This window comes from Panthera pardus, unplaced genomic scaffold, assembly GCF_024362965.1.
Source record: "Panthera pardus isolate Hobbes unplaced genomic scaffold, ASM2436296v1 HiC_scaffold_19, whole genome shotgun sequence".
In the NCBI taxonomy this organism is placed as follows: Eukaryota; Metazoa; Chordata; class Mammalia; order Carnivora; family Felidae; genus Panthera; species Panthera pardus.
Genome location: NW_026526754.1, coordinates 7,551,945 through 7,570,280, shown reverse-complemented (window position 1 = coordinate 7,570,280; position 18,336 = coordinate 7,551,945). Strand labels below are relative to the sequence as shown.

The 18,336-nt window shown below is 58.1% G+C and overlaps 2 protein-coding genes across 12 annotated transcripts; one reads left to right on the top strand and one right to left on the bottom strand.

Moving 5' to 3' along the window:
* The first annotated feature begins 25 nt into the window (after positions 1-25).
* On the top strand, positions 26-3,164 carry ACD (ACD shelterin complex subunit and telomerase recruitment factor). Of its 4 annotated transcripts, none has more exons than XM_019455566.2 (13): positions 26-297; positions 504-615; positions 692-828; positions 952-1,045; positions 1,129-1,205; positions 1,336-1,380; positions 1,488-1,522; positions 1,667-1,818; positions 1,892-1,988; positions 2,071-2,151; positions 2,285-2,658; positions 2,795-2,886; positions 2,967-3,164. In XM_019455566.2, the coding sequence occupies exons 1-13, from the start codon at positions 260-262 to the stop codon at positions 3,043-3,045; spliced, it is 1,413 nt and encodes a 470-aa protein (XP_019311111.2). In that variant the 5' UTR covers positions 26-259; the 3' UTR covers positions 3,046-3,164. The 4 variants fall into 4 exon arrangements, with proteins under 4 accessions (XP_019311111.2, XP_019311110.2, XP_053762542.1 ...); XM_019455565.2 differs by having other exon boundaries at positions 2,765-2,886; XM_053906567.1 differs by having other exon boundaries at positions 26-615; positions 2,765-2,886.
* On the bottom strand, positions 3,120-15,169 carry CARMIL2 (capping protein regulator and myosin 1 linker 2). Of its 8 annotated transcripts, XM_019455553.2 has the most exons (39): positions 14,881-15,047; positions 14,550-14,644; positions 14,406-14,456; positions 14,114-14,176; positions 13,887-14,011; positions 13,661-13,752; positions 13,391-13,461; positions 13,202-13,275; positions 12,993-13,068; positions 12,825-12,913; positions 12,602-12,696; positions 12,438-12,524; positions 12,254-12,366; positions 12,061-12,138; positions 11,854-11,930; positions 11,656-11,760; positions 11,397-11,466; positions 11,174-11,255; positions 10,985-11,081; positions 10,840-10,897; positions 10,559-10,731; positions 10,204-10,366; positions 10,022-10,123; positions 8,629-8,757; positions 8,425-8,538; positions 8,114-8,274; positions 7,941-8,028; positions 7,586-7,756; positions 7,440-7,506; positions 6,739-6,968; positions 5,775-5,875; positions 5,332-5,692; positions 5,128-5,250; positions 4,553-4,589; positions 4,320-4,421; positions 4,009-4,230; positions 3,806-3,886; positions 3,374-3,451; positions 3,120-3,285 (listed from the first exon to the last, which is right to left on the bottom strand). In XM_019455553.2, the coding sequence occupies exons 1-39, from the start codon at positions 14,918-14,920 to the stop codon at positions 3,173-3,175; spliced, it is 4,254 nt and encodes a 1,417-aa protein (XP_019311098.1). In that variant the 5' UTR covers positions 14,921-15,047; the 3' UTR covers positions 3,120-3,172. The 8 variants fall into 8 exon arrangements, 7 of the variants coding, with proteins under 7 accessions (XP_019311098.1, XP_053762538.1, XP_053762537.1 ...); XM_053906563.1 differs by having other exon boundaries at positions 3,806-3,853; positions 11,397-11,760; positions 14,881-15,051; XM_053906562.1 differs by having other exon boundaries at positions 8,455-8,538; positions 11,397-11,760; positions 14,881-15,050.
* Positions 15,170-18,336: the final 3,167 nt, after the last annotated feature.

Sequence of the window (18,336 nt, the reverse complement as noted above, 5' to 3'; positions counted from 1 at the left end):
GTGGCCAATCAGAGGGAAGGGGTGGGGGAAGTGACATTTACTGAGTGTAGTCTGTGTACTGTTACTTCTACTGGCCTTATAAGACTGCACGTTTTAGAGGAGAAACTAAGCCATAATAAATATTTGCTCAACTCTTCGGTTCACAAGGTGAAGTGGCTTTGGGCCAACTCGCTTGACCACTCCTGGCCGCAGCCTGAAGCCCTAGATCCCTCCCTCTCCATTCGAGCCAGCCCGGCCGGTGCCACAGAAGTCTTGACGAATGGCCCAAACGCCGGGCCCCTGCTCGGAGATACCCTGGTAAGACCAAGCAGGTTGGCATCCAATCTTCCCAACAAGAATCTGCCCGCAAATAGCCGAACAACACGGGCTCGTGCGCACGCGCGGACACGCATTTGGGCGTGGCCTCGACCTTAGGTTCCGCCCAGCCACGGTGCGCTTCCTCTTCCGACGAGAGGCGGGGCCGCGGCGTCCGCGGGAAACCCAGGCTGGTGGTGCTCCACTAGGTGCATCCCGGGAATGGCAGGCTCGGGGAGCTTGGTCCTGCGGCCCTGGATTCGAGAGCTGGTCCTGGGGTCAGATACCCTCTCAAGTCCGCAGGCGGGGCAGCTGCTAGAGGTGAGTCCCGCCACCCTTCTCAGAGACCAGGGCAGGGCCCGAGGGCGGTGGGATTGACGCCGGTCGACGCCGTCAGGTGCTACGAGAGGCCGAGGCTCCGGGCCCGTCCCGCGCCCCTGACTCGTCTGATGTCGCGGCCACACTGCTTGTGTCTGACGGGACCCACAGTGTCCGATGCCTAGTGACGTGGGAGACCCTGGACGCCTCGGATTGGTGAGAGAGGAGCCGCGGGGTCTGGGGAAATCGGAGTCTAGTGGGAGTGCGCGAGGCGGAGGTGGGAGGGCCGCAGGCGGGCCGGGCCGTGGCCGTGAGGGTCGTGCTTGCCGCTTGCCGCAGGGAGGAGAAGGAGTTCGGCTTCCGAGGGGCAGAAGGCCGGCTGCTGCTGCTGCAGGATTGTGGGGTCCGCGTCCAAGTCGCCCAAGGCGGCGCGGTGAGTGGTGAGGCTGGTTTGGGTGGGTTAATGAGCCTCTTCGTGACAACTCCTAAGACCCGTCCCTTAATTAAATCCTTCAGCCCGCGGAGTTCTACCTCCAGGTGAACCGCTTCAGCCTGCTGCCCACTGAGCAGCCCCGGGAACGGGTGATTGGTTGGTAAGTGATGCCTCCCCCCACCGGCTGTTCTCTCTACTCAGGCCTCGCTGACTTTGGTGTAGGTCTTTTGGGTGGGAGGGCTTAGGCCGCTGGAAACATTGCCAACTACCTCCCTTTTTTTTTCCCCCAGCAACCAAGACCCGGATGTGCAGAAAAAGCTCTATGACTGTTTGGAGTGAGTAGAGGGTTGGGCTCTGGGGCCGAGTGTGGCTCTGTCAAGGGCAAATGTGTGCAGACAGGCCTCAGGATTGTTCCTCAGGCTTGTCCTCTCTGTTTCTATAGGGAGCACCTTTCAGAGTCCATCTCCCCCAGTGCAGGTATTTACAGGGGTTGGCCAATGACCCTAACTCCCTGTAGAGTGACCTCCCCAGCCATCACCTCTTGCTTCTTTAGTAAGCTTTTCTTCCTACCCACCCTGCCTTTCTTAAGTTTTGGCCCATCCTCTGGTCCCCTGCCCTCAGGCCTTTCACTGTCCCAACTTCTGGATGAGGTGCAGGAGGACCAGGAGCATCGGGGGGCGTTAGTGCACCTGGCTGAGAGCTGTCTGATGCTGGCAGGCCCTTACACAGCACCCCCTCTTACCCGCTGGACCTCCTCCCACCATACGACCACGGTCAGTCTGGGGCTCCCCCTGGGAAATGTCAGAGGAGTTGAACAAGGGCTAGGCTGAGAGTTTATGCCCACAGGGAGAAGCTGTGTACACTGTCCCCAGCTCATGGCTGCACATCTCTGAGAATGACCAGCGAGTTCTGAGCTCTCTGGGCCCAGGTCAGAGGACACAGGGTAAGAAGGACTGGAGAGGTCAAGATGGGAGTACCTGGGGACCTAGTGCCCACAGTGCTAATAAGCTCCCCCTGACCCTCAGACCCTGAGCTGCCCCCACCAGACCCAGCTCTGGAGGACCTATCGCTGACCCTGATCTCTCCTTCCTCACCTACGTCCTCAGGTAAGGTGGTGCGCAGGCCACAGGCATTCACTGCTATCAGCCAGGTGGGGGGATGAACACAATCCCTGTTGGCCTGCCTAAGCTAATGAGCCACTGAGAGGGCTGTGCCCACAGTCGGTGCCCTCCTCTCCAGGAACCCCTGCTTTACCCGGCCACATGTCCTCTGAGGAAAGCGGTGCCAGCATCAGCCTTCTGCCTGCCCTGTCCTTGGCTGCTTCAGACCCAGTGCAGAAGGGCAGCTCCCGGCCTGTGCCAGCCATCTGTTCAGCCCCTGGCCCCCTGCCCCCCCGTTCCATACACCCTAGCCGTGGAGCCAGATCCCCACTCCTGAGCTGTGCCCCAAGTCTCTCACCCCTTGGTCATGTACCCAGTCCACGTCAGGCCATTGTGACCAGGTCCCAGAAACCTAACTTGGAGTTCAAGGAGCTAGGATTGCCCCCCAAGAACCGGCAACACTCTCCAAGGACAAAAACGACCACAGGAGCCCTGGAGTCCAGCCCTGTTCGGGTGAGTATAGCCTCTCTACAACTGGATAGTAGAATGGGATGGGTCTTGGGTGGAGCTGGGAGTGGGGGTGGGGAGTAGCATTAGATGGGGTTAGGGGTCCTTGTAGGCCCCTCTCCAGATACCACACCACCTTCAGGACCCTCCAAAGAAGCATCGTGATGGTTCTGCCTTCCAATATGAGTATGAGCCACCCTGCACCTCCCTCTGTGCCCAGGTGCAAGCTGTCAGGTGAGTGCCTGGGGCTGCCCCTACTCTTTTGGTCACCAGGCCCAGTCTCCATTGACCTACAGCCATGGTTCTTTTCCCAGGCTTCCTCCCCAGCTTGTGGCCTGGGCCTTGCACCTTCTGATGGAGCCACAGCTGGAGTCTGAGCTCACCCAGGTGTGAGGGGTCATGTGAACATGTGGGAAGATGTGTGCACACAGGTCCATGGCTGGGGATAAACCAAAAGTACTCCCCACTCTGCTTCGAGTTTTTTAATAAAATAATCTCATGCGGCAGGAAAAGGAGAGGGTCAGGGGTTGGGGCCGCCGCCTCTTTGGTCTGTGGCTGGGGAGGGTGGCTTCTGCTCAGGACTAGAGGGCTCTGTGGGCTGTGGGGGCAGAGGTTGGGCTCCAAGGCCAGATCCTGCAAGGGAAGGAGGAAGGGAGAGGAGGGATCAGGACTGGACTGAGCAGTCCTGCCACCCTCCCAACTGGCCCTAGCTTCCTCTCACCTAGGCCTGGAGATGAGGGTGCCTCAGGCTTTGGCCTCCGCTTGAGAACAGGGGAGCGCTGCAACCGCAGGGGCCGTTCTGAAAGACACAGAAACACTTGGCAGGGGAGGAGGTTGCTAGGGGCTTGCTGCCTGTCCCCAAGCGTTCTCTCCCACCTCCAGTGCGTGTGTGAACACACACTGTTGGCTTCAGAGCCACCTCCTTCCCCTGCATCCTCCCACCCCTGGCAAAAGCTGTTCTCCTGGAGGTGGAGCCAGGACTAGTGGGAAGGGCTTGTCAGACCCGTGCTCCTGGCCTTCTGGCTCCCTAACTTCTCAACCCCTTACACTATTGGTGGCCCCCTCCAAGGACCAAAACCACAAAGGGAGCCATGGAGTCTACCCTCCCCATCTCCTCCTGCACTCAAGCACACAGGGAGGTGTTCCCCCTCACCAGCAGGGGTCTGGAGCTGGTCCTCATGCACAGACACTGCTCGTCGCCCTGCCGAGAGAGGCCTCGGCCTCAGCTGGCCATCTGGGGGAGGCCAGGGTATCAGGGTATGGTCTCAACAGCTTTCCCCACTCCAGCCCTTGCTTCCCCCTCCACCGTCAGGGTCCCCAGCCCAGTATTGGGGTGGGGGCTAGGTGCCTGCTTACCTTCGTTCCTAGGGCCCAAGCAAGGGTCCTCTGGGAGGACCAGGCTGTCAGGGGAGGGGCTGGTTCTTCGTGGACTGGGGCTGGGACAAGGGGAGGGGGGGCCTGGACCATCCTGTTGGCCCCAACCGCGGCCCCTGAGCTCTGCATTCAGCTGCTGTCCTAGTGTCTTCCAGGTGGTGGACTCCGGACCTTGGATCCCTGGACCAGGTCTGCATGAGGGGTCTACAGGGAGAAGGGTGTGAGCCTAACCAGTGGTCTGACCCCCTCCTATCTTTGCATGTCCCCCAACACACACAGTGGCCCTTACTCACCAGCCGACACGGAGTGGGTGCGGGACTTGATTGAGATGGGAGGGGCCTCTGTGGAACTGTCCATAATGTCACCTGCAAGGGGCTGGGGGTTCAGGCACCAGCCTTTGGGAGTGAGGGGAAGAAAAACCTGGCCTCTTCCCCTCTTCCCCCAGAACAGCAAGTACCTTGGGGACTATATCTAAGGACAGCTCCTTCACCAAAAATGTACTGCCATAGCACAGGATCCCACTTACCATCCGAGCCAGCCTTCTTGATCTCTCCATCCTTGCTCTGTAGGAAACAGGGAAATCGAGCTCAGTCCTGTCCTGTCTTCACTCTAGCCTTGTTCTTGTAACCACTACTAAATGCCCACCAGGAGATGCAGGGATGGATGAAGAGGAAGCTCATGTAACCCACAGGTGGCGATGAGAGGCTAGAAGTAGCCAGGGAGGAGTTCCTGACACAGGAACATGTGGCAGGGTGATGAGATGAAAGAAGTGACAAGGGCTGAGGCCTTGGGGCAGGATTAGGAGGCAGGGCAGTGTCTTGAGAGGAAGTACCTGGAAGACTTGCTGTTTCAAATGCAGGTGACAAGGTCAGAGTTCTGTTAGATCTACAGAAAAAGGACCACCCCAGTCCAATGACCAGGGCAGAAGCCAAGAAGGAAGAAAGGTGGACTCTGATGACTGTTCTGAGGGGGAGGGGGTGGAACTGACAGAGCTGTCTGTGTGTCATGAGCCTCCTTCTGGTCACATATGTCACCCACAGATTGCCACAAGCCACATGTCGCCTGCCCCCTCACTTTGCACTTGTGTCCCTCCCAACTTACTTGCTTCCTCTTGCCTTCAGCACTCCCGCTGCTTCTGCTCACACCAATCCTCTGCAGCATCACTTGTACCCGCTGTTCAAAGGATGGGGCCAGCTCTGTGTCTCCCCGCTCCAGGGGCCGCCGCTGAGAACACAGAAGCCCAAGTAGGAGAGAGCCCATTGCCTCAGTCCTAGCAGAGCCCTCACCCCTTGTCACCAGGCCTACCTTGTCAGGTCTGGTGCCCAGTGTTTCCTCCTCCTCAGCAGGTAGTAGTATCATTGAATAGGCCTTGCTTTCCCGGGTGTAACGAGGCCGGCTCCTATGGGCCGGGTCTGGGCTGCTGGTGCCCCCCTCAGCTCCACCAGGCTCCTCCCCACGACCGGGGCGGGATGGTGGCCGCAACAGGTCTCCAAGTGTGGTCTTTCGAGTACGGGGAGCTGCCCCAGGGCTGGTCTCTAGATCAGGCCGTGACCCCCGGGTTGAACGAGGCTTCTTAAAGGCAAACAGGGTACCCAGCTTCTTTCTCAGTGTACGGGGGACAGGGGTGGTACCCCCTTCATTGGCTGAGTCCTCTTCAGGAACCCAGCTGTGGGAACAGCTGGCAGTGAGTGGCAAAGCAGACAGACCATCCCACCTTCTCCCACCCCATACAACTGCCCCTCACTCACAGGCTATCCTGCTGGATCAGCCTTTTGGAGAAGAATTCCTCCACGCCTTCGTCCACGCGGGCACTGAGTCCATTCCCTTCCTGCGGCAGGGCTGGGAGCACCTGGGGGACACCATAGGGTGAGGACTGAGCACAACCATATATTCTCTCCACCCCTTGATAAGCAGCCTAGCCTGGGCAACTTCTGTACCTGGGAGCTGCAGTGACCTTAGGGGGCTACTGACAAACATTCCTGCTGTCCAACTGGTGGGCAGAGATGGTTTCACATATCCCCTAATCAGAAGCTGGCCCTGGACACACACACTCAGCCCACACCTGTTCTTGTCCCATGGAGTATCGACACCCGGAACCATCCTGTCACCAGCAGGCTAAAACCTACAGGCTCCTGGGTCACACGTTCCCATTTGCTACCCTCTCTGCTCCAAACAGTTCCCTGCAGTACCCTCCACCCCCACCCCACCCGGCCTGCTGGCAGCTCAGCGGCTCCTGCTGCTGCGTCAGACCCTCTGGGGGGCCTCAAGCCAACTCCTGCCTGCCTTCTACCCTGTGTCCACTGTCCCCACCAGTACCCAGCCCACACAGAACATCTCCCCACATAAACAACTACTGGACGTGCAGTAGATGCAGGATTGTCCCCGCAGCCAGGGGGCCCAGGATCTTTGAGTAACCCTGGGAGAGGGAGGATAAGATGGACACCCTCTCTCGCATATCCGTTCATGCAAAGGGCCAACCTAAGATGCAGTTCTAAACTGAGATGTACCCCAAATTAAATCCACACGCTCATGACCCTGCATGGGAATGGCCTGGGGAAGGGATGGCCAGGAATAAGCCAAGATTCGGCAGCACGACCAAGTACTCTTGAGTCCCGACAACCCACCTCCCTAGCTGCTTCTCTCCTGAGAAACAAATGAGGCACCCGTGACCCCCCAGTTCCACGAGCTCTGGAATGGGGGAAGGGCACTCACCTGGGGGCCCCCCGGTGGCGGACGGTGGTGGTACTGGCGCCGCGGCCGCGGCCGGGCCCGGGTCGGATGGCGTAAGGGTTCCCCAGAGGGTGGCAGGTCCATGCAAGGCAGTGGGCCGGCCTGGGGACCCGGGGTGGCAGGGCTCGGAGAGCCACGGGCAGAAGGCCCCGCCTGCGGCTCTGCATCTTCCCCCGGAGCCGCCAGCTCGGGCTCCGGTTCCTCAGCAGCACCTAAAGGGAGAGCACCAGAGGAGTACCGAGGAGCAAGCCTGGGGAGGTGGTGGCGGCAGCAGCGGCGCTGGGGCGGCGGGGGACCCGCCCAGGGCGCGGGGAGGGGCCCGACTACGCCACCCCCACCCCCCCACGCCCGCCCCTCCCCCCGTCGCCGCTGTCCGTGGTGCTGAGCGCGGCCCCGAGCGGCGCGGCTCTGCGCTGCCGCCAAGCATGCGCATCCTGGGGGTAGGGAAAGGGGCGGGGGAGACGAATGGAGAGTAGATCCTGGTCTGCTCAGGTCCTGCTCCATGCTGACCACAGTAGACCCCAACCTGCAAGTCTGCATGGGGAACCTGGCCTGGCTCAGTCAAGGGTCAGGTAGTTCCTAGGACAAGACTAAATGAATGTGACCATGTGTCTACGTCCCCAGATCTAATGGAGGACCTTCAGCTCAACCTGGTTAACTCCCTTTCCCCCAGACCGACTTACTGTGAGTGGAGAGGACCAGGTGAAAACATTGGCTGGACTCAGGCCATTTCTGTGGAGGACTGTCATGCTGGGTGGGGAGGGCAGAAACTCAGCCTGGGAACCAGGGGAGCTGCCTCCCTGCCTTCCAAATTTCTGGAACCACCTACCTTCTGTTCCTCTCCATCCTTCTGCTTTTCCCTCACCTCCTCAGAGAAGAAAAGACCTTCCAATTCCCCAGGCCCAAGGGGGCTGGGCTCACCTCCATCCAGTGCTGGTATGGCAGGAGGCACTGTCACTGTTGCCTGCTGAGCCAGACTCTCCACCTGCAATAAGGCACCCTAAAGATGGGCAGGTAGGGCCTCAGCCATAGTCCCATCAGTGCTAAGGAAACCCTGAAATAACCCTGGGCTATATGACCCCAGAAGACATTAAAGAACCCCTGCAAGGCAGTGGCCAGGTCACTGTGTGTGTATGTGTGCCTGTGCACGCATGCACATGCCTGCATGCACAATTCTCCCTCACCAGCCGATCACGGGCTGCATTCAGCCCCTCCAAGGCCTGAGCCACAATGCTCTCTGCCAAGGTCCCCGTGACTGACAACCGCATATCCCTGAGAGCAAGAGAGAGCAAAGATTAGTGTGCTATCTATGCCCAGTCCTGTCTAGTCCAGTTTAGCCCAGTCCCATCCAGCTTACCGGAGCCTAGTGAAGGCATCTTGCAGCAGGTGCTCTGGGAGCAGTTCTGGGAGGCCCCTTGAGCCCACCAGAACCCCCTCTAGCTGCTCCCTCCACCTGGGTCCCTGTAGCATCTGTGGGCAGAGGCTCCTTGTTGTGTCCAATGTAGCCTGAGTGAAATCCTGGGTAAAGATCAGAACATGGAGGGTGTGGCCTGAAGCTCCAACCCTCACAGAACAGTGATTCAAGGAATATCACAGTCAAACCTATGGGATAGGGGTCAAGCCTATTATGGAGGTGGAGATGGGGTTGGGGCTAGGATACCATCTTACTTGAATATCTTTACGGCAGACCTCGCCCACCTGTCCCAGGAGGCCCTCTAGCTTTTGCCGCAGCTGCCACTGATGACTTGGGGAGCTTCCAGCCTCATACAGAATTGGGAGAATCTGGAGGCCAAGGAGGAGAAGGAGTTGCAAGTTGACACCTGATTAAGTGGGGGAGGGTCTTTTTGCAGTGGTGGGGAGGGGAGTACTCACACTGAGAGAGAAGTTGGCATTTTGGATGGCATCCTCAGCCTGGTGCACAGCAGCTTCACCCTGGGGTCCAGCCCCACAGCCCAGTAGCTCTACATGCTCCTGCACTGACTGACACAGTTCGTTCACTTCCTGGGGGGGATGCATCAAGAATCAGTCCGATCTTAGTCCCCTCCCAGCCCCCCAGACTCTGCCTCCTTCCCAGTGTCTCCAACAGGGTGGTAAGGTCCTGAAGCCAATCCCATCAGGCCAGTCACTTAGGAAACCTATCTGTTCAAGGAGGGCAAGCAGTGTCTCCTTTGGTTCATTTTAGAGACTTTATATATACTCCCTAATTGTCCTGAATAGGAAAAAAAGGAGCTGTTAGTCATGTCTGTATTTTAGAAGCTTGATCTGCTTATCATCCACATAGAAGACAGACTTAGTGGTGGGCAGAAATGGGAGTGAGGTGGGGTGCCTGTGTGGCTCAGTCGGTTAAGCAGCCAACTCTTGATTTTGGTTCAGGTCATGATCTCATTGTTCGTGGGATCACAACCCTAGTCAGGCTTTGCACCGTCAGATTCTTTCTCTTGGGATTCTTTCTCTCTCTCTCTCTCTCTCTCTCTCTCTCTCTGCACCTCCCCTGTTCTCTCTCTCAAAAATAAACATTAAAAAAAAGAAATGGTTGTGAGGAGCCATAGATGAAAGACCAGGCGGAGCAAGAGATAGTTAGGGTGGGGGTAAGGATCAGTGTGTGTGAAAGTTAGCAGAGGGAGGACTAAGGAGGTCTGTGGGGGCTCTAATGTGGCCTGGAGAGACCTGGTCCAAACCTCTGTCCACAACACTTGGTGAGTGTGGGCACCATTGAGATTGGGTTCCAGGATAGAGAGAAGACGTTGTGCAAGGTGATGAGATCACTTGAAAATCTGTAGAATGTGAAGCCCCTGAAGGATGTCTGGGTTGAGATGCCTGAGCTCTAAAGCCTGGGATTTGAGAACAGATGGGTGGAGGGATCTCACAAAGGTAAGGTAGCAGAGGGAGATGAAACCAGAAAAAGTGTCGCTGAGTTTGGCCCCAGCAGAGGTGGGTGGAGAGGGCAGAAGAGCCCTGTGAGCAGGAAGTCCATACATGAGGCTATAATCACCTGGGGTGGGGGGTAGGGGGCCGGTAGGATTAAGGGAGGATTTCAAAATAGCTCCCATCTTGAACAGGAGACCCTATTTAAATGCTTTTAAAAGGCATCCAGGGGTGTTATTTGGGGGAGCTACCAAGAAGAGGGACTTGTCCGGGACAGCATAATTCAGGCACCCTAGCCCCAAGAAAGTCAGACCCTCAAACTCAGAGGATCTCGAGGGCCAAAGCTCATCCCATTCCCTACCTCCTGTGCCTACTCAAGGTTATGGAAGGGGACACTAACCTGCTCTGAAGGGTCGGAGACCAGACCCGGTGGCTGCGGACAGCAAGTGCGGTCAGAAGAGGCATGGTCCGCACGGTTATTCCTCAAAAGACAGGCTTGGATCTGGGGACAAGGGATATTGAGAAGTGGTAGGAAGCGGGGCTACCAAGCAGAGCAGGGCAAGGGAGGAGAGGGACCCACACCTGATGCACTGCACGTGTGGTCATTTCCGGGCGGCTGCGATGTGCCTGGGCCACGTCGTTCAGTGGCAGAGGCATGGCCTTTAGGCTGCGGTTCTGCTCCAGGGCCTGCGCTACGTCCAGCAGGCCCAGAGCAGACGTGTGGTTCCGGTCCCAGACGACAGACCTGGGCCAGGCCGGGCTTCAGTCAAGGGCGGAGCTCCACAAGCTCCACCCAACCCGCTGGCCTCGTCCATTCGCCTCGCACACAGGCCGCAGCATTTGTTCCTCCACATTCAGCCCCGCCCCTTAGCCCAGTAAGCTCCCCCCCCCCACCCTCCCCGCACCACGCACTCTTCCCCCCTCCGACCCCGCCCACCGGAGCCTAGTGTTGACCCGAAGTGCCTTGGCCAGCATCTTGGCGCCGGTATCCCCCATGGCGTTGCCGCTGATATCCAGCGCCGTCAGGTTAGGATTCGTGCCCAGGGCCCGGAGCAGGACGCTGGAGGCCAGCTTCAGCCGCGACTCAGCCACCGACAGAGACTGTAGGGGCTGCAGTTAAGAAAAGCGGTCAGCAAGGAGGGCAAGTTACAGAGTCTGAGGGAGCAGGAGTCACAGGGGTCCATTGCCTGAGGATCCCACATTGTCCCAAGAACTCACACAGTCATCATCCTGCATGAGCTGGACAATCCGGTGCAGGACGTCGTCCAGGGTCTCCCTGTGGGGCAGGGGCCGCGGTTTGGAAGGACCTGGGTGGGGTGGTGGGGTGCTGTCTGGGAGGCCCGGGAGTGGGATGGGGACTCACTTGCACCGGACGTTGAAGTTCCTTCCAAGTGCCACATGTCGCAGGGACCGACTCCTCCCGATGGCCAGCACCAGAGTCACCATGTCTGAGCCGAAGCCTAGGGGTGGCTCGGATCACGCATACGGCGAGGCTGGGGATGAGGTGGGAACTGGTTGGGCAGTGGGAGGGTGGGTTTGCGGGCAGCCTCACCATTATCCGCCAGATCCAGGGAGCTCACTGCGCCGGCGTCGCACACTAAGTCCTGTATCACCTGAGCGCCCGCTGAACGCAGCTGAAGGTGGAAGGTGAAACAAGCTCAGACCGACAGGCCACAGGTGCAGAGGCTCAGGCGCCCAATGGCCGGCGCTCACCGCCTCGCGGCCCCACTCCGCGTGCGCCCACTGCCTGATCACGTCTCGGGCCGGGCGCTCACCTCACAAGCGCTGAGGTCCAGATGCAGGTCGCCCGTGTGCGTGTTTAGCGCAAGGCCTTCCAAAAGGGCCCTGGGAGAGGATGTCACAAGGGGTGGCGGGAGCTGGGAAAGGGGGCCCCAGGGCGCGAACGAATAGCAAGAAGGAAGGAGCAGGATACCGGAAGGTCGAGGGGGCGATAGGAGCGGGGTGAAGCTCTGGGGCCCCGGCCTGGGTGGTGGCCGCACACGCCGGGGCGTAACCGTAGGAAGCGACACTGACCTGAGCGCGTCGGGCGGCAGCTTACAGCCCGCCAGGCCCAGGTGCCGAAGCGTCTCCGCACGGCTGAGGAAGAGTTGGAGCGCGTCGGGCGCAGCCCGGGACTTCCTGGGGTGGGAGAGCGGGAGGAGTGGGCTTCCGGGCGCAAGGAGGCGGCTCCCCGCCGTCTCCCCCTACCCCGCCCGGACCCGCCCCCCTTACGTGCGGGAGAAGACGTTCCTCGAGGCGTCCAGGTGGCTGAGGCTAGTGCAGCAGCCGCCGGCCAGCGCTGCGAAGAGCTGCGGGAAGAGTGTGTAGGCTACACCGGCGATAGATTGAGCCCCCCTCCTCCCCACCACGGGTCTACCCTCAGGTCTCGGGCCCGGCCACCGGCCCTACCGATCATCCCCCCACTGACCACCCTCTCACAGTGTCCAGGGCGGTGTCGGTGCCCGCGAGATTCAGGAACATCAGAACATTAGGACGGCTCAGGAAACTATAGAGGCCCTGGTGGGAGGATGGGCGTGGGAGGGAGGGAGTCAGGGATCACCTCACCAAGAGCTTCCTGACATCCCACTGTCTGCAGCGCCCCCAATCATTGGCCCTAAAGACAGCCACTCACCCCACTGTCCTCCGAGGACCCCAGCGCCCCAGGGTTCCCGGAAAGATCCAAGTGGGTCAGGGCAGAGTCAAAGGCCACATTGGAAGCCAGTGCCCGGCCCAGAGACCTCATTCCTGTGGTGGAGAGAGTGGCTCAGCAATCAGGCGGATTCACCTCCTCTCCCCGCTCTGACCACCCCACCTACCTCGAGCTGTCAACCCTGTCTGCGCTAGGCTGAGTTTCCTCAGGGCTCCAGGACGATACTCTAGGTGTCTGCTGAGAGCAGCCATGCCTGGGGAATGGGGGCAGCTGTGTGGCTCTCACCTCCTCTAGCACCAGCCTCCTGGGGGTCCCTAGGTTCATCCGTACCTCGATCATCCAGCAGGTTCCCCGCCAGGCTAAGCTCCCGGAGGGCAGAGCTCGAGTGCCCTGCCAGTGCCTGGGCCAGTCGCCGGACAAAGTCTCTGGGGACGAGACCCCAGGTGTGAGACTCTGACCCTGGATTCCCATCTCCTCCCCAGGCCACTAGCCTCCCAAGCCCAAACCCAAGCCCCCAGACTCCTGTCTCCAAGCCCTACCCTTTCCCCCTTACCCCCTCAGGCCACAGTTCTCTAGCACTAGCTCCTCCAGGTGGGACGATTGACTCATCATGTGCAGAATCTGTTCCGAGACCTCAAGGCTCTGAGAACCAAAGTGGAGGCTCAATGAGCTGCACCCTGGCCACCACACCCTTGGCTCCTCCCTGCCCCTACACTCTCACCAGCTTCATGTCCACACAGGAGAGGCACTGGAACCACAGGTTGTAGGACAGGGCAGCCACACTCAACGCCAGGTCGCTGGGTGAGAGAAGGGGAAGGGGCAGGGCTCAGGGTCCTCCTAGGCCCACCACCCCCCTCCATGGAGAGGCTGAGGCCCAGGAATGTGGGTCATGGGATCTCCTTCCCTTCCCAGTCCTGGAAGGCCACACACCGACTGCCCAGATGGCTGAAGTCGCCTAGGCTGAAGTGGCGGCAGCCCTGACGATGGTAGATGGTGTCCACATCCTGGATGGGAAGAAGGTGTCTCCAACTGGCTTTGGGCCATAAAGGGTAGAGGGGACCCAATGCATGTGGGGGGTCAGATGTCTCCAGAGCTCCACAAGGAGGGCCCTACTCTCACCCACTGAATCTCCTCTCGGAAAGGGAAGCCATTGTAGTCACACAGAGCCTCATACGTCTCCAAGAAGCCACCTGGGGGAGGTGCCAGGGGTGTAATGGATGAGGAAGAAGAGAGAGACAAAAGGTCAGAGATGGAGGAAGATCAGACTCGAGTTGGGTGGTGGCTGTGCCTCGAGTGACTGTTCAGTTTGGGGGACGCCCAATCCAGGGGTCTGGGGCTGCAGGATGGGGGGAGGCTGAAAGTTCTGTGTGCCCTTTTCTTGGTCCTTACCACAGGGGCTGCTGGGCAAGGTGTCTTCGGAGGGGCTGCTTCTCTCTAGCCGAGCCAGCATGGAGGAGGATGTGGGCTTCCGGAATAGCTTCCTGGGGAGGGGGATAAGGGAAAAGGGGGCAGGGGACTTGTAGCCCCTAGGATGGGAGGCAACCCACTTGCGTCATTCAGAGCACCCCCTGCTGCCCTCCTTTCCTGCTGGTCCCTTGTAGTTGTCTGGCCTCACCCAAGGTTCGAGCGAGGGAAGACCTTCTTGATGGCTGCAGCAATGTGCTGGGCCAGCTGTTCCAGGGCAGCTACACCAGCAAACTCCAGGACCAGCTCAGGCAGAGACTCTAGCTCAAAAGTGACCTGGGGAGGGAGGGCTGCTGGGTTGGGCTCCATGTGTGGGGGCAGGTGGAAAAGGAGGCAAAGACCAGGCTGCAGGCTGTGGTGGGGTACCAGGTGTCTCACCTGAGGGGGTGTCTCCTGCAGTGCCATGGCCTGGACCTCCAGGTAGCTGAATGTGCAGTCCACCTATGGAGTGCCTGAATCAGCTGGAACCAAGGCCTTAGCCCTGCCCTTCTGGGACCCCAGTCCTCCGTGCAGTCCAGAGTTCAGAGCCAGCCCTGCTTGCTGTGGGGAGCTCAGTGCTATTGGCAGGGCAGAGCCCACAGAGCACAGACAACTCAGCGGAGGCAGCCCTCATCAAAAAAGCTGCTGGAGGGCAAGGGGTGAGGGGTGGTGGTTAGCCCCTGGCACTCACCCTCAGGGGAAGGCAGGTGTGGAGCAGGTAGGCTCTCCATCGTAGCAGTGCCTGGGGGAAGAGAGTGTCTCACCCCCTGGGCAGGACAAGGACTCTATTTTCCTGGGCCCCAGTGGCCCTCCCGAGCTCTGCCCCCTGCCATACCAAGACATGACCTCGCTCAGCACCCTCCCGTTCTGGTAGCCAGGTTTTCAGCAGCAGCTCAGCCTCCTTGGGCCACAGGAATCTGGTGATCTCGCCTGTGGAATGGCAGCCTGCTGGGTGACTTTGGTCCTCCTGGGAAGGTCAACTCAGGCCCATGGTCTGCACCAGGCTTCTGGCCTGGGCTCATCTATGGGCCAGTAAGGAAGGAGTGGAGTGGATGTGGGGGCACCAAACACTTCCGAGAAGCAGAGAGAACTGTTTGCAGGTGCTCCGGGACGCTGGATGGGCTTCTGGCTTTGGAGCCAAGTACGCGGGAAGGGCCAGCGCTTACCTCGCAGCTCACAGGATATGCCGTCGGGGGTCTGGGCCATGGGGCCGGGCCGGGCCGCCGGATGGCCCAACGAGCTCCGACAAGAAACAGTAGCGGGCGGGCGCACACACAGGAAGCCTGGGGGCCCCGGCCCGCACTGTAGCCACCTGCTCCTCCTGCAGCGGAAGGTACGCGCTGCTTCCTGCCAGGCCGCCCCCAGCCCGGCTCCTCCCCGCCCCGGCCTCCGCGGGACAGGAGATGTAGGAGGGGGGCAGAGTCCCAGCTGTCCGCCCGCCCAGTCGCGCAGGAGCTACTCTGGCAAGACAGACACAGGGTAGGAGTGGTGTGGCCGGGAGGGTCGTGCGTGTGGCGCGCGCCTCTTGCCATTCCTAGCCCCCTACTTCCACCCCGCACCGCAGTGCCTGTCGCGAGCACCAGGGGGCGCTGCCCGCTCGGGGATCCCTGCGGCCCACCCGCGTTGGTCCCCTCCAAAACCTAGCTGGGGAGGTGGACAAGGGGCGGGCCGGGAGGAGTGCCTATTCAGCAAGGAGCAACGAATCTCTCCCAGTAGCTCTCCCAACACCCGGGTCCTAGCCTGAAGGGCCTAATCTGTTGCTCCTAACCTGGAGTATGTGACCCCGTGGGATAGCCACCAACTTTTTTTTTTTTTTTTTTTTTCTTTAGCAATCTGCATGGGGGGGATAGAACTCACAACCCCGAGATCAAGGGTCACCTGCTTTACCAACTGAGCCAGGCAGGTGCCCCCGAGATCCACTAACTTTTGAAAGGCCGAAAAAATGCCAGATGGGCTCAGATACCCTTTTCTAGAGCACAGAGTCCCCAGCTTTCACCAGATTTGGGCTGAAAGGTGGGGAGTACCTTCATGGGGCAGTCTTGGGCCAAGGGCTGAACCCCAAGTGTTTCAGGCAGGGGTGAGCGAAGGCTAGGTACATGGGAGTCCTCTCCTGTGTCTGTGTCTTCTCCCTCCTGCGCGCCCTTACCTCTGCTAGAGTTTAGGGAGGGGGGGAACCACTGAAGGAAAGAAAAGTTAGTGTCTCCAGGGCTGGGAGGGGTCAGTAGGTCATGGGGTGAGGTCCTGCTAACCAGAGCATGCTGCCAGATAAAAGACCAGGGACCTAGATTCTGGAGGGTTCACAGGAAAAGAATTACTGTTTTTTTCTTCCATTACAATCCAATTAAACTCCACTTATTAGGAACAGCCCTCTGCCCTGCCCACAGCTCAGCCAGGCAGAGGTGAAAGAAATAATCTTGAAAGTAGATGAGGGATGCTGAGCAGGGTGCCTTGGTCTCATTCCCATTTAGCTATCCCTCCCCACTTCAGGGCTTGGAGATAAGTGGAAACATCCTCCAGTCACCTGATCATCCCACCACCCCACCCCCACCTCCACCCCCTCACCTAACAAAATCTCATCTCTACCAAAGATTGACACAAAGTGGCAGTAGAAACTGAACAGTAGCAGCTTGGGCAAAGCCTACCCTCAAGCAAAAGGCCAATGGTGTGAAAGCACAGGGCTGACTAGGGTTGATGGGAGGATACAGCGGGAGAAGTTGCTGAGAGTTTCTGCAAACAGAGGCAAGAGATAGTCCTACTCTGCCGTCTCCCAGTTTGAAAGAAGAGTTTGGTTTAAGATCTAGGATTCCTTCTAAGACCACATAGAACCCACAAGCTGCTTTTAGGGTGAGAACTCAGTAGGTCTCTTGCACTTGAAGCGTGACCAAGTGGTACAAGAATGCTGCTTCTAAAGGCCGACTGCCTGAATTTAAGTCCTGACTCCCAACTCTTTCCAGCTGTTCCACACTAAGTTACTTAACCTTTTCGGACTTCCTTTCCTGTTTCATAAGCTGGAGCTATTAACTTGCCTCAAAGTGTTGCTATAAGGATTAAATGCTTTTTAAGTGCTCACAACAGTGCCTGGCACTCAGTGAATACTCACATCTGCCAAGTCTGCCATGGCAACCCCAGGACTCCGTAATAGAAAACCCACCTCAGTGGGACTTCTCTGTTTAGAATGGACTAGGATAAGAAATACAAGAGGGAATGTCTGCCAAAAGGGACTCTCGAGGCCAGCAACACATTGGTGGCATCTACCCCTGTCTGATGAGTGCTGTTGGGGTGGGTACAGGCTGCTGAAACCAGAATCAGCATGGAGATCAGGGCGGCAGTGACAAAACTACCACACTGCTATCAGAAACCAAGTGAACACATGGGACTCAGCTCCTAACATGTTGAGTGACTGAGAAGGGGACAGGCCCTTCAGCTTGTCTGTGTTCTAGATGGTGTGACACTCCGTGGGCGCTCAGGAAATGCTGAAGCTCACAAGGAAGCATAAGCCCCGCCTGCTCCAGCAGCACAGGATGAGGCCAGGCCAGGCTGCACCTCCCAGGTTTGCCACAAGTCTCCCTTCAGATGGTTTTAAAAGACTAGATCCTGGGGCGCCTGTGTGGTTCAGCGGGTTGAGCTTCCAACTTCGGCTCAGGTGATGATCTCGTGGTTTCATGAGTTTGAGCCCCACATCGGGCTCACTGCTCTCAGCCTGTCAGCGCAGAGCCCGCTTCAGAGTCTCTGTTCCCCTCATTCTGCTCCTCCCTTGTTTGCACTCTCCCAAAAACAAATGGTTAAAAAAACAAAAAAACCAGCTAGGTCCTGACCAAAGGCAAGAGGACTCAGGTGCTTGCTGGGCACCTTGCTGGGCAGCAGGGGAGGGTGGTACCAACCCAGGTGTGGAAAGAGAATATTTTACTCCAGTACTTGCTATTGGCTTAGTAGTGGGGAACAGCAGACAGGTCAGAGAACTTCCGCATCAAAAGTTCTCTGGTGAGGACTAACCATGAGAATTGGCTTCTGTACTTTGTTTATATATAAATATAATAAAAATATATTTAATTTTTTTAAATTTATTTTTGACAGACAAGTATGTGAGCATGAGCTGGGGAGGGGCAGAGAGGGAGACACAGAATCCGAAGCAGGTTCCAGATTCCAAGCTGTCAGCACAGAGCCTGACGTGGGGCTCGAACTCATGAACTATGAGATCGTGACCTGGGCCAAAGTTGGACGCTTAACGACTGAGCCACCCAGGCGCCCCTATATTTATTTTTAAATGTTTATTTTTGAGAGAGAGCAAGCAGGGCAGGGCAGAGAGGGAGACAGAGAATCTGAAGCAGAGGCTCTGAGATGTCAGCTCAGAGCCTGACGAGGGGCTCAAAACTCATAAACTGTGAGGTCACGACCTGAGCCAAAGTTGGAAGTTTAACCAACTGAGCCACCCAGGTGTCCCGATTTATATTTTAAGTATAAGGCTGTATGTATATAATGGACTCACACAGGATACATCATGGGCTATGCAATGAGGAATCACTTTTCAGCGTCTCTTCCATCAGAATGTGACTTTTCTTGCCCCCTCCCCATCCCAAACATACTTTACACTTTCAATTTGAATGTACACAATGAGAAAAAGC

Coding starts and splice junctions, on each gene's coding strand:
- CARMIL2 (XM_053906561.1), bottom strand. CDS start 14,920: ATGGCCCAGACCCCCGACGGCATATCCTGTGAGCTGCGAG. Junction 10,367..10,558: donor CGGGTCAACACTAGGCTCCG/GTGGGCGGGGTC, acceptor GGCCTGGCCCAG/GTCTGTCGTCTGGGACCGGA. Junction 5,876..6,738: donor CGCCACCGGGGGGCCCCCAG/GTGAGTGCCCTT, acceptor GGTGTCCCCCAG/GTGCTCCCAGCCCTGCCGCA.
- ACD (XM_019455565.2), top strand. CDS start 260: ATGGCCCAAACGCCGGGCCCCTGCTCGGAGATACCCTG. Junction 1,046..1,128: donor AAGTCGCCCAAGGCGGCGCG/GTGAGTGGTGAG, acceptor TAAATCCTTCAG/CCCGCGGAGTTCTACCTCCA. Junction 2,887..2,966: donor GCCCAGGTGCAAGCTGTCAG/GTGAGTGCCTGG, acceptor TTCTTTTCCCAG/GCTTCCTCCCCAGCTTGTGG.